Genomic DNA, 13,081 nt, shown 5'->3' on the forward strand with positions numbered 1-13,081 from the left:
CAAAGAAGGGCAACAAAAATTATTAGGGGTATGGAACAGCTTCCCTAAGGTGGGATATGATAGAGGTCTATAAAATCATGATTGGTGTGGGCAGAGTGAATAGGGAAGTATTATTTATCCTAGAACACACGAACCAGGGTCACCCAATGAAATTAGCAGGCAGCAGGTTTAAAAAAAACAAATGGAAGTACTTATTCACACAACGCATAGTCAACCTATGGAACTCGTTGCCAGGGGATGTTGTGAAGGCCAAAACTATAACTGGGTTCAAAAAAGAATTAGATAAGTTCATGGAGGATAGGTCCAGCAATGGCTATTAGGCAAGATGATCAGGGATGGAACCCCATGCTCTGGGTGTCTCTAAACTTCTGACTGCTAGAAGCTGGGACTGAACAACGGAGGATTGATCACTCAAAATTGCCCTGCTCTGTTCATTTCCTCTGAAGCTGCTGTCTGAACACAGAATACTGGGTTAGATGGATCATTAGTGTGACCCAGTATGGCTGTTCTTATGGTCTTATGTTTACCTAAGGATGTTGCTGCTGCAGCCACAGGGCTCTTTGTCCAGGATATCAGTGCTCTCTGCGCCCCGTGAGAGACAACTGGTCTGTATACACTCCCGTGTTTTGGTGTTTAACGTTTATCTCTGTACTGTTCCTACATAAGGAACAGAATGGATCCCTTCTCCCTCACAAACGCAACTCCTGCGGACTTTTGGGGATAGATGTAGCTGAAGAGAGGTGGGGACTTAGGTATTATCTATATTCTGTGTTTGTACTGTTGTATTAAACAACACTGACAACATGCAATGGCTATTTTCTGTGTGCTTATTTCACTAAAGTTGGGATAATATGCACACTGGAATTTTGTAACATTATCAAGAGGTTTTGACTCAATGCCCATGTTAATAATTGTCTTGTGAAGACTTCCATAGGGCTGCAGGAATGGTATGAGTGTGAGAATAATGGAAGTGCCATCACTGAGCACTGCAGATTTGTGTATTTAGAAAGAAGGGAGATCCCACTCACATACGCCAGAATAGGATCTACAGGGAGTATCTTGGACGGTAGAGACCCTCCCACTGCTGAGGCTACTGTGGGAGCTCTCTGGCCACCAAGCTCCCCTGGGAGTCGAGCATCTGCTCATTACTTTGAGGGAATTATCTGAAAAAATCAGAATGACATACCATTTGGCTCTCCGAGTGCTACCCAATAGCACATACAAAACAACTTCTCCCCCTGATGCATCTGACGCACGGTGCACCATCATGAAAATCACCACTCACTCCACGTGGCTACACCTGTCCTGCTGCACGTCTAATTTTCAAACATGGGGAGAGGGTGGGGTTAATGAAGGCTCTCGGTAGCCCTCAGAGGCATGGAACACCGGCCTTTACACACCTATGTGCTGAGTGGTGCTTCCAGATGTGGAGTGTTTGAAAAGGTGTTTGAAACTTGGGCCTGCAGATCCACATGCCCCACTTCACTGATGTGCGGTAATAACACGTTAATTGCAGCCCCACCCGACTCAGCAGGGAGAAGGATTTGCTGTGTTAGCTTTATGCTGCGATGATCTCAGCACCGGGCGCAGCTCTCTGTTATGTGAGCGCTTCGCTCACGCACTGAGGGAGCTTATTTTAAAGACTATTTTACATGAAAATTCACATAATAAGGAAGCTAACACGGACTTAAGCTCATTCTTCCTCTTCCTCCCTTGCTTGAAAGGCCCTACATCCTGCAGGTGCTGCACCCCAGGAGTCTTGAGGGTCCTTAGCATGCTATCCCCTCTGTTCTATGCGAGGCGAGGTTGGGACATGCAGCATCTTGGTGCCATTAATGTTCTCTCTTTTGACAGGACTCCGAATCACTGGACAGGTGCATACAGAGTACCTTATCAGTGCTCTACCCTCCGTTTGATGCCACAGCAGCCACAGTTCTGTGCCAGGTTTTTGACGTGGTGGAGAAGACGTACCGCGGGGATGGATTGCGCTACCTCATAGATTTCCTGATTCCAGCAAAGCACATCTTGCAGTGCATTCAGCAGGATGCCTGTGTAAGTATCACTGTCTCCCAGAGGCCGTCAGGAGACTTTTCTTGTAGCGTTAGTCCATAAAAGTGCCGGCAAAAAGTATCATTAATGTATTTATTTATTATTATGGTTAGTTTATAGTAGGTGGACAGGCAGATCGACAAGAAGTGGGTGAGGATTAGTTATTGAAACCTGCATTCCAGAAATCAGAAGCGGGCTGGTGCCTTTGTGTAGAGCGTAAACAGAGACTCCGACTGAAGGGAGTTTTAGCTGAGTCTCCTTCTGAACTTTTACTGAGGTACACCTGACTGGAATATGGTAGTTCCTATGCCCTAGCGTCTCCTCAGTGATACGTAGTAGGAGGCCAGATTCTGCTGCTGGCAGGAGAACACTCTGGATGAAACACTGCCAGTCGGTGTTTTGCCCAGAACTCCCACTCCTTGTTGCTGGTTGCTGGAATGTTCCCAGACTCAGTAGCCTCGAGGAGTCACATTACATTGCTGCTACTATGATGCTGAGATTAGCATTTTCCAGCATTGCCAGTGCTCAGCATTACACAATCATGAGTCAGGCTCGCCAAAGTCATTAGATTGGCTTAAAAATCGTGTGATTTAAAAAAAAAAAATACACAGGATTTTGTTGTATGTTTTTTTTTTTTTTTGGTCTTCTGGATTCTGAGCCTTTAGGGTGCACCTGGGTCACATTTTCATGGTTTTCACCTCAGCCAGGAGGGCTCGAAACTTCTTATTGAAAGCTGAGATTCTTGCTTGATCACTTGCCTCCAGGAGTTGGGGATTTAAGAAAAACAACAAATATCATGGGAACTGTGATGAAATTGCAAATGTTGGCCACACTGTAAAATGTTTGGCCTGCTTGTGAGTGGCCTCCAGCTGGTGTGTGTGCAACCTTGCACATGTACTTTGCACTACCACACTTGTGTGTGATCTATTTGTCAGTGCATGAAAATTGTGATTTACATATGAAAATGCACACGGGCTGCAGTCTGTCACCTGGATGTGCAGGTGTTCATGCTTGAATGTATATATGCAGGTGTGCACATCTAACATTGTACACACAGAGGTGCAGGCCAGGTTGCAGTCTGTAATAGAGTGTACAGGCTCTTTGAGATTTATGGGGAGCCCTCCCCGTTCAGTAATACCCTGTTCTAGATTTGCCCATAAAGATCCTGGAAACAGGAGATGTGGTCCCTGGGGGGTAGGCAGGGGTTGTGGGGAAGCACTTTGGGTTTATAAAGAAGCTCCTTCTTCAGACCTCAGGTTTAGGGCCCAAGGCTGGGGCAGGTGGGCCGCAGTTCCCCTCCCAGTCAGAGGGGATCAGCTGACTCTTGGCGATGCCAGCCAGTCATTCTTTGAGAACAAGGCCTGCTGGGATATGTAGTCCATCTGGTCATCATAGTCAGACCCTAGGGTCTGGCAGAGCATGCTGGGAAATAAGGGGCGGTTGTGAGGGTTTCCCAGGGCGAGCCTGAGGCCTTGTGGCAGCCCCCTGGGACTTGCTGCTGTGCAGTGCCTGTGGGGCAGCCCCCCTGAACAAATGCCTGGCACTGCCACCTTGGCAAGTCCACGGCGAAGGAAGGGTCTTCGGCCCCTGCTGCAGGCAGCTTCTTCCCTCCAACTGGCTGCCTTCCCACCTCCCGCCTCCTGGGGGAGAACAGCCCGCCCGGGCTGCTGGCGCTCCCGGCCCTCAGTGGCCAAGGAGAGGTGGGTAGGCAAGCGGGAGGGCTGAGAGGAGACGGGGAGAAGCAGAGCGAGTCGCACAGCTCCGGGGCCGGCTCTTTGCCCTCCTCCCCCGGCCCTCCCACGGAGCGTGGGTCGGCGCTTTCCTCTTCCTCCCGCCTCCTCTCTGTGCTGCACCCTGGGAAGCGGCAGAAGAGGAGCCCTGCTGGAGCTGCTCCCTGTCGCCCGGCCTGGGCGTGGTGAGTGCCCCGGGGCTGCTCTCGCAGGCCGGGAGGCGCAGCCTGCACCGGGCAGAATCTCCACAGCTACAGGAGGAGCAGGGGTGGCGCTGTCAGCAAGGGGCCCATTGCCGGGCTGGGGCTGGGGGTGCATAACGAATGGGGGTCGGTGTGCAGGGGACACAGGCACATCATGCTGTATACAAGAGTTGGCCTGGCCAAAGCAGTTATCACACACGTGGCGGGGGGGGGATTCAAATATCAGGAGACAGACCAAAAATCCATGATTAATTCCCAGCTCAGAACCACTCCTGGCAACTGGAGAGTATTTTCCCAGAGCCTGTGGATAGGTGGCTGACTACTGCTCCTCCTGCTAGAAGCCCTGCTGTGCTCCCTCCATCAACTCTCCTTGTACCTGCACCTCCTTCAGCCAGCCAGGTGCAGTGGCCTCCTACCATGGGCCAAGATATTTTGGCCTCCATCTCCCAAGTGTAGACCCTCAAATAGTGGCAGATAAGCAGTGTCCTTTACCTGGTGCAATATTCCAGCTGGGTTTAACCCCGGTTCCTGAAATGATGCCCCGTTGCCCATGCTTGTCAGAAATGGGTCATTCTCCTAGTGTAACTGCGTTAGACACACTCCAAAAGCTCTGTTTAAAAAAACAGAGAACTTACATTTTACAGAAGAAAACAGAAACCTTAAGCCGGACCCATATTGACCACTTCAGCATTGCTTTGCTAGCACAGGCTTGAATGTTCTTCATTCAGATCCCTCTGTAAAACACATCTCACTCATGAATCCTTTCGGTGATAGCCCACAAAGAATATAGAGAAGAGAAGCCTATAGCAAAGGGAAAAAGGCAGCTTGTAGTCTCAACCTGCACGCAGGTATCCTGTGTACTGAGGTCTACGTCTAGTGCAGATTGTGAGCATGTGAAGGCAGGCAAACATCACCAATGCTTGCACAGCCTATGTCTCATTCTAGGCAGGCGTCTGGCCACTTGCACTAGTGAGTAAAAGACTCTGCCTGCAGCCTTTGAAAACTGTTCATGTTAGTGCAGTAAATCATCTGCAAATTTGCAACAAGTAAGCAGTTGTCTGGGTGCATTGGCTTAGGTACATACATTGTCTTGGTTGCTAGTGAAGTTCAGAACGTTTGGAATTCCTTTCTCATTCAGTTCCCTCTGCCCCAGTAAGTCACAGCTCAGAGAGAGGTGGGGTCTTCTGGCTTGAGCATTGCTCTAGGACAGTGGTTCGCAAACTAGGGGTGCTACTTGTTCAGGGAAAGCCCCTGGTGGGCCGGGCTGGTTTGTTTACCTGCCGCATCCGCAGGTTCAGCCGATCGCAGCTCCCACGTTCCTCGGCCCGCTCCACTTCCTGCAGTTCCCATTGGCCAAGAACGGCAAATCGTGGCCAGTGGGAGCTGCGATCAGCCGAACCTGTGGACGCAGCAGGTAAATAAACCGGCCCGGCCCACCAGAGGCTTTCCCTGAACAAGCAGCACCCCTAGTTTGGGAACCACTGCTCTAGGATGTGGGAATCCTTCTGTGTTCTAAATCCAGCTTCTCTGTGCCCTTCGCCAGGTCACTTCACATCTCTGTGCCTCATTTCCCCCATCTTTAAAACAGGGATAATAACGAGGCACGAGGCCACCTTGCAATGTGTTAATTCCTTTTGCTTAACAATCTGTTCTGCCTTGTATGTAGTTGTGACACTCTGACCTTTCCCAGACCTGAAGAAGAGCTCTGTGTAGCTTGAAAGCTGGACTCTTTCACCACAGACGGTGGTCTAGTAAAAGATATAACCTCCCCCACCTTGTCTCTCATATCCTAGGATCAAAACACAGTACAGCAACACTGCAAACTGTAATAGGGAGCCAGTCATTTTTTTCGGTCACAAAGACTGTGGTGACCTCTTTCTATCAATGGTGCTGAAATGCTTTTCTCCTCCCTACAGGTTCAGTACTGTGGATTGCTGTTCCACCATGAAGGCTGGCCTCTCTGTGTCCATGAGAAGATTATAGTCCAGCTGGCCTCCATAGACTGGCGAGCCTTAAAGCCCGGTGACTTCTACCTGCAGGTGGTGCCCTACCTAAAGAAGTCGCCACGAATAGTACTGAAATGTTTGGCAAATGACAAACATAATGTAGAGGAAGTTGTGGTCCCAGAGGTCTCCTACACCTCTGTTTTTTCTGTGGAATGGTTGGAGTCCATCAATGGAGAGCGGATGGGTACAGCGCTGGAAAATTGTTTACTAGCCTCTGATGATAAAATATTCCGGGTTCCTTGGGATAAAGTCGTCAATCCTGAATTTATTGATAAACCAAAAATAATTGAAAATAATATCACAGCTCTCAAAATGGCTGAAGAATCTTCAAATTTGTGCTTCCCAATGGAGCATCCCAAATGCAACTCACCTGCTCCTGGGCCTCAAGCTTCGCAGGAGCAAGAAGTGATGCAGGACAATTTGGTCATTAGCAGGACGACTCAGGAATCAGCTGACACCGTTGTCAATGGTGTGAGTCCTGTGCCCCTGGAGGATTCTGAAAGTGACCCTGAAGGAGAGTACGTAGAGCTGACGGAAGTTTCACTGCCGAGATTTGGGCCACAAGTGGGCTCCTTAACCCAATCGATAGCCTTAAATTCTAGAACTCAACCCAGACCCAGAGTGAATGTCTCGAAAGACAAACACAGGCTTATTGTCCTTCGGGACAGTAGCACATGCTCAAAAAACTTGGTTTGTTCAGCACTTATACAAAAGCAGCACAGTCAGACGGACACATCAAGGACCCCTTATTCAGGGGCTCATGAAAATGTAATTCATTTGGAAAACAACAAAATGATGCGACATGGTGAATTGTTACCAAAAAGTCAGCTGGAATCAAATGATCCTGGCAGTGTAGGGAATTCAGACTGTAACTTTCACACAGCTGCATCTCCAGCCAGCAGTGCGGAGAGTTCATCCTCCGTGGGGCAAGGGGCACACAGTGAGCACACGATAGACTGGAGATATGCAATGTGCAGTTACAATGATGTTTGTGCTGGAGACAGTGCTGAATGCAAGGAACAATTAATAGAGACTCCTGGAAAAACAGAAGCTGAAAGCGATGTCCGTGGGGCAGAAACTGGCAAAGAAACCACAGAGCTGAGCCCAGAAGCCCTTCCATTTAATGCTGCTGCTAGGGAGGGAATGCAAAATCAATTGAGAGCCCATGAGGACAGTGACAGCGCCAGGGTGTATTTTTCTCCTATTTCGGTCATAGGACATTCCACACCACACTGCAGACTTGAGGAAGACTCTGGCATTCAGATTACATCTGAATCCTCACATCTGACAGAACAATGCTTCCGTTCATCAGTGGATGTGCCAGATAGAATTGTAGAACACAATCATTGCAGTAATCCGCTAGTAGAACTTAGTCCTCTGTTAAGTCAGCCTGCAAAGTTGAAGCGAGGACAAGCAGACCAGTTAGGAGAGTTAGGCAGTGGAGTTAGTGTTGAGGAAGTCTGCAAAGAGACTGATGAACAAACATTCACTGGGAACGAGAAGCAGAATAGCCATCCATACTCCTCTGCTGTTGACAGGGGGATGGATGGATACTTGTCACCGGACAAAGGACAGGAGGTCATGGGCTGTACACAACAGAAAGGAGAAGAAACTAAACTACTCCAAACCTCTGGGCTAATAGAGATCAGACAGACAGCAAAACAGTTAGACAACAATGGCACAATGGTAGATGTACATATAGAGAGCTCCTACCAAATTGGAACCAAAAGGGATAGAGAGAAATGTGAGGAGAAACAAAGCTGTGTGGAAATCCAGTGTCACAAAAGTGTAGTGAACTCTGTGCTATTGCAAACCCCAAGGGAAGGGGTTGGCCTGGAATTTGTGGCGGGACAGGATTTGCAAGGGGGTCCGGAGAACAAACAAGGTGCTCCTGAACAAGAGGGGTCATGCAGAAGGACCAACCCAAAGGCTGGGAATGAGTCAGCAGCCTTGGAAACTCTAGACATGCTGAAACCCAAAGCAAAGGAACTGGCGGCCACACTGCCATCTTCTCCACCTACTGATGGGGATAATGCTAAGAGGCCAATGCAGTTGGCTGAATGGAGCAGCAATACAAAACCCACCCCTTCCAAGCAGGAAGCAGCTTCTCAGGATTCACCTTCTAAAGGTAAGCATCTATCCTCTGTATTTGAGACACACACGCATACAGAGAGAAGGGCCCAGACAGCCTACCCCTGACAGTCAGCTGCCTCCTGGAGAAAAGAATTTGGCAAATGTTAAACACTATTTAAACACTAATTATATTTGTGCATTTAGATGAGCCTATGGCTGAGAGAGGATTCTGGAAGTATTTACCTTTTCACTATGAATGTATACTGGCAGGAGAGGCATTATTCTCACCCAGAATCACTATGGCCTGGGGTTGTCATCCTACATTCAAGTGGACATAGTGTGGGTATTTTGTCCAACACAACATTGCCAACCTTTAAAGCCTTTCCGTTGACCAGGTAATCCCCACATCCCATGGTAATGTGCACTTAATAAATATGCACAATCGAAATATGTAATCATCATAGAAGATTAGGGTTGGAAGAGACCTCAGGAGGTCATCTAGTCCAACCCCCCACTCAAAGCAGGACCAACCCCACTAAATCATCCCATCATAATAGAATGTATATTGTTCTGACCCTTTCATAATTGAAGGCCAAATCTGGGAGGTTACCTGCGGCAGAAGGCTACAGCAGAAAAAGGCCACAGGAAAACAGATAGGCTTTTTAATGTGACCTGAACACCAGATTTGGATTCTGGTTAAGCAGTGTAGAAAGAAAATCCTAGTATTGAGGACCCCCACTGAAAACGCCCTCTCTCCAACTCACTTATGATTAAACTAGCAGGCTATTAGCCTGAGTGGCCTGGCTCATCGCAACGTTTCAGGTGGGGAAACGAAGGCACAGTGAGGTTAAGTGGCTTGACCCAAGTCACACAGTGTTTCAGTGGCTGAGCTGGGATCAGATCCCAGATCACCTGACTCCCCGGCTTGTGCATTAATGAAATCACCCATCCTTCCCACAGAGGAAATTGGACATGCAGTTAAAATTTCAGGCTCCTGCACAAGGTTATATGCATGTAGTGTCTATTCAGACAGAGTGTAATACTAGAATCATAGTGTCTCGAGAGTTAGCAGAGCTACAAACCTAACCGTGCAGTTCAGATCTTCCAAAACATTGTATGGGCACAGGACACTCCAGTGAGCAGGGCTGGCTCCAGCGTTTTTGCCGCCCCAAGTGGCAAAAAAAAACAAAACAAAAAACCTTGCCGCCGAACACAGAGGTGGAGTGAAGGTACGGCCGCGGAATTGCTGCCGGCGACTGAAGAAGAGTTGTGTCCCTGCCGCCGAATTGCCGCCGAGCGCAAAACGCTCTCTGATGGAGCGGCCGCTGAATTCCCGCCACCGCCGCGGGTGGATTGCCGCCCCAGAGCCCGACATCCTGCTGCCCCTTTACATTTGCCGCCCCAGGCACCTGCTTGGTTCGCTGGTGCCTGGAGCCGGCCCTGGCAGTGAGACATCTCTAAGTCAAGGAAAAATTAGCAGGGGCTGGAAGAGTAGAATGAGAGGACAGTTGAAAGGCTATGGGAAACAGACCATGAAACTGCATTAGCTAGAGCTTGCCTGACCTTACCTGACCAAATCTAGAGAGACAGATCTTGTGGGGTCTCGGCAGACAGATGGGAACTTCCATACAGTGCCTGTACTGTAGATACAAAATCCCCACCTTCCTTTTGTTGCACTGCAGCCATAACTGAGCCGTGGGTTCTGATTACGAGCATAGTTGTTATTACCTGACTGTCACATGTGCAAAAGTTGCAGTATTGTCCGGGCCTACTTATATCCCTGTAATTGGGCTAACATCATATTCTGTGTCTTTTGGACTGGCCATGTCTATATTGCGATTGGGAGGGGTGATTGCAGCATGTGTAGACGTAGCTAGATCAAAGGTAGCTTGAGTAACAATAGCAGTGAAGCGATGGCAGCGGGGTGGATGCCAGGGCCTAGCCCTGCCCTCTTAGGACCCTGGGTATGTACTTGCACAGCTGCTGCCCATGCTGTCCCAGCTTCACTGCTATTGTTACCTGAGCTAGCTAGATACTGGTGCTGCAGTCACGCCTCCTGATTGCGGTGTAGACATACCCACAGTTAGAGCGTGTCTACAGAAAAGCATCAGGACCCACTGGGATGTAACTGGGTTTCCTGGCAGTTATAGATGTAGAGAAGATTGGGTGTTTGTGAAAGTGACGTATTGAGAGCTGGAGAAACCAACTTGCTCTACCTGTTGTTCTGGTACATTGTGGGTGAGTTCCCCCTGGCAGTGCCACCCAACTAATGAACATCAGTCCGGACCAGACACATCCACACAAAGAATAGGATTCCACTTCCATGCCCAGCATGTAGGCTTTTCAATGGTGGATGCTAGTACTTAACAACTGTGATGTCCCCTTAGAATGAGACACTCTCCACATGGGCTACAAAGCAGCCATTGGATGGTAACTGGTTTTAGTCATTGCTGTCCTGTGCCAGATTTTGCCTGATTACCCAGAGGTGAAAGCCACATGGCTGGAAGTCAGAAAACCTGGGCATTCAGGGTTTTGCCACACACTTTTTAAATGACGCCAGTGTCTCTTTGCCTCAGTGCTTCAATGTTCCTATCTGAGGAGTCCAAAAATAACTGATTCCAGTTGAGGTTATGAGATAATGAAAGTGAGAGATGCTGGCGGCTCTCCAGTTCATGTGCAATGTCTAATCACTGCAGTAGTGGAACTTAGTGACATAATACTTGGGGGAAAGCAAAGGGCCTTTCTGTTTCAAAAATACACTAGGGTTTTAAAGGACATGCCAGTGGTGATATTGCAGAACTAGGTGAGTCCCGCCTGGATGTTGCTATTCTGAGCTGTGGCCAGTGGCCCTTCAGTTGAAAGGTCTTATGTTAAAAATATTTTGAGTAAAGTATGAGTTAAGGGTTAAGGAAAACCAAAATGTTGTTTCAAAGCTGAGAGTACGTGGCTTTTAAAAATAGTCATAGTGTTTCCTTACCAGTGTCACTACAATAAATTCATAGAATCATAGAATCATAGAATATCAGGGTTGGAAGGGACCTCAGGAGGTCATCTAGTCCAAATCCCTGCTCAAAGCAGGACCAATCCCAACTAAATCATCCCAGCCAGGGCTTTGTCAAGCCTGACCTTAAAAGTATCTAAGGAAGGAGATTCCACCACCTCCCTAGGTAACGCATTCCAGTGTTTCACCACCCTCCTAGTGAAAAAGGTTTTCCTAATATCCAATTTAGACCTCCCCCACTGCAACTTGAGACCATTACTCCTTGTTCTGTCATCAGCTACCACTGAGAACAGTCTAGAGCCATCCTCTTTGGAACCCCCTTTCAGGTAGTTGAACGCAGCTATCAAATCCCCCCTCATTCTTCTCTTCCGCAGACTAAACAATCACAGTTCCCTCAGCTTCTCCTCATAAGTCATGTGTTCCAGTCCCCTAATCATTTTTGTTGCCCTCCCCTGGACTCTTTCCAATTTTTCCACATCCTTCTTGTAGTGTGGGGCCCAAAACTGGACACAGTACTCCAGATGAAGCCTCACCAATGTCGAATAGAGTGGAACGATCACGCGCCTCGATCTGCTGGCAATGCCCCTACATATACATCCCAAAATGCCATTGGCCTTCTTGGCAACAAGGGCACACTGTTGACTCATATCCAGCTTCTCGTCCACTTTAACCCCTAGGTCCTTTTCTGCAGAACTGCTGCCAAGCCATTAGGTCCCTAGTCTGTAGTGGTGCATGGGATTCTTCCGTCCTAAGTGCAGGACTCTGCACTTGCCCTTGTTGAACCTCATCAGATTTCTTTTGGCCCAATCCTCTAATTTGTCTAATTAGGTCCCTCTGTATCCTATCCCTACCGTCCAGCAATTCTACCTCTCCTCCCAGTTTAGTGTCATCTGCAAACTTGCTGAGGGTGCAATCCACACCATCCTCCAGATCATTTATGAAGATCTTGAACAAAACCGGCCCGAGGACCGACCCTTGGGGCACTCCACTTGATAGCGGCTGCCAACTAGACATGGAGCCATTGATCACTACCCATTGAGCCTGACAATCTAGCCAACTTTCTATCCTCCTTTCATTCATCCAGCCCATACTTCTTTAACTTGCTGGCAAGAATACTGTGGGAGACCGTGTCAAAAGCTTTGCTAAAGTCAAGGAACAACACGTCCACTGCTTTCCCCTCATCCACAGAGCTAGTTATTTCATCATAGAAGGCAATTAGATTAGTCAGGCATGACTTGCCCTTAGTGAATCCATGCTGACTGTTCCTGATCACTTTCATCTCCTTTAAGTGCTTCAGAATGGATTCCTTGAGGACCTGCTCTGTGATTTTTCCAGGGACTGAGGTGAGGCTGACTGGCCTGTAGTTCCCCAGATCCTCCTTCTTCCCTTTTTTAAAGATGGGCACTACATTAGCCTTTTTCCAGTCGTCCGGGACTTCCCCCGATCGCCATGAGTTTTCAAAGATAATGGCCAATGGCTCTGCAATCACATCTGCCAACTCCTTTTGCACTCTTGGATGCAGCGCATCCGGCCCCATGGACTTGTGCTCGTCCAGCTTTTCTAAATAGTCCCGAACCACTTCTTTCTCCACAGAGGGCTGGTCACCTTCTCCCCATGTTGTGCTGCCCAGTGCAGTAGTCTGGGAGCTGACCTTGTTCGTGAAGACAGAGACAAAAAAAGCATTGAGTATATTAGCTTTTTCCACATCCTCTGTCATTAGGTTGCCTCCCTCATTCAGTAAGGGGCCCACGCTTCCCTTGACTTTCTTCTTATTGCTAACATACCTGAAGAACCCTTCTTGTTACTTTTAACATCTCTTGCTAGCTGCAACTCCAAGTTTTATTTGGCCTTCCTGATTTCACTTCTGCATCCCCGAGCAATATTTTTGTACTCTTCCCTGGTCATTTGTCCAATCTTCCACTTCTTGTAAGCTTCTTTTTTGTGTTTAAGATCAGCAAGGATTTCACTGTGAAGCCAAGCTGGTCACCTGCCATATTTACTGTTCTTTCTACACATTGG

At 48.2% G+C, this 13,081-nt stretch overlaps 1 protein-coding gene across 1 annotated transcript in view; it reads left to right on the forward strand.

The window, feature by feature from the left end:
- Positions 1-1,568: 1,568 nt before the first annotated feature.
- Positions 1,569-13,081, forward strand: part of PLEKHG4 (pleckstrin homology and RhoGEF domain containing G4) — a 138,140-nt gene continuing 126,627 nt past the window's right edge. The window contains exons 1-3 of the mRNA XM_077831409.1: positions 1,569-1,601; positions 1,855-2,052; positions 5,899-6,678. Coding sequence (XP_077687535.1) covers positions 1,569-1,601; positions 1,855-2,052; positions 5,899-6,678 — 1,011 coding nt within the window. The remainder of the gene's footprint in view (positions 1,602-1,854; positions 2,053-5,898; positions 6,679-13,081) is intronic.

This window comes from Eretmochelys imbricata, chromosome 12 (genome assembly GCF_965152235.1).
Source record: "Eretmochelys imbricata isolate rEreImb1 chromosome 12, rEreImb1.hap1, whole genome shotgun sequence".
Taxonomy (NCBI): Eukaryota; Metazoa; Chordata; order Testudines; family Cheloniidae; genus Eretmochelys; species Eretmochelys imbricata.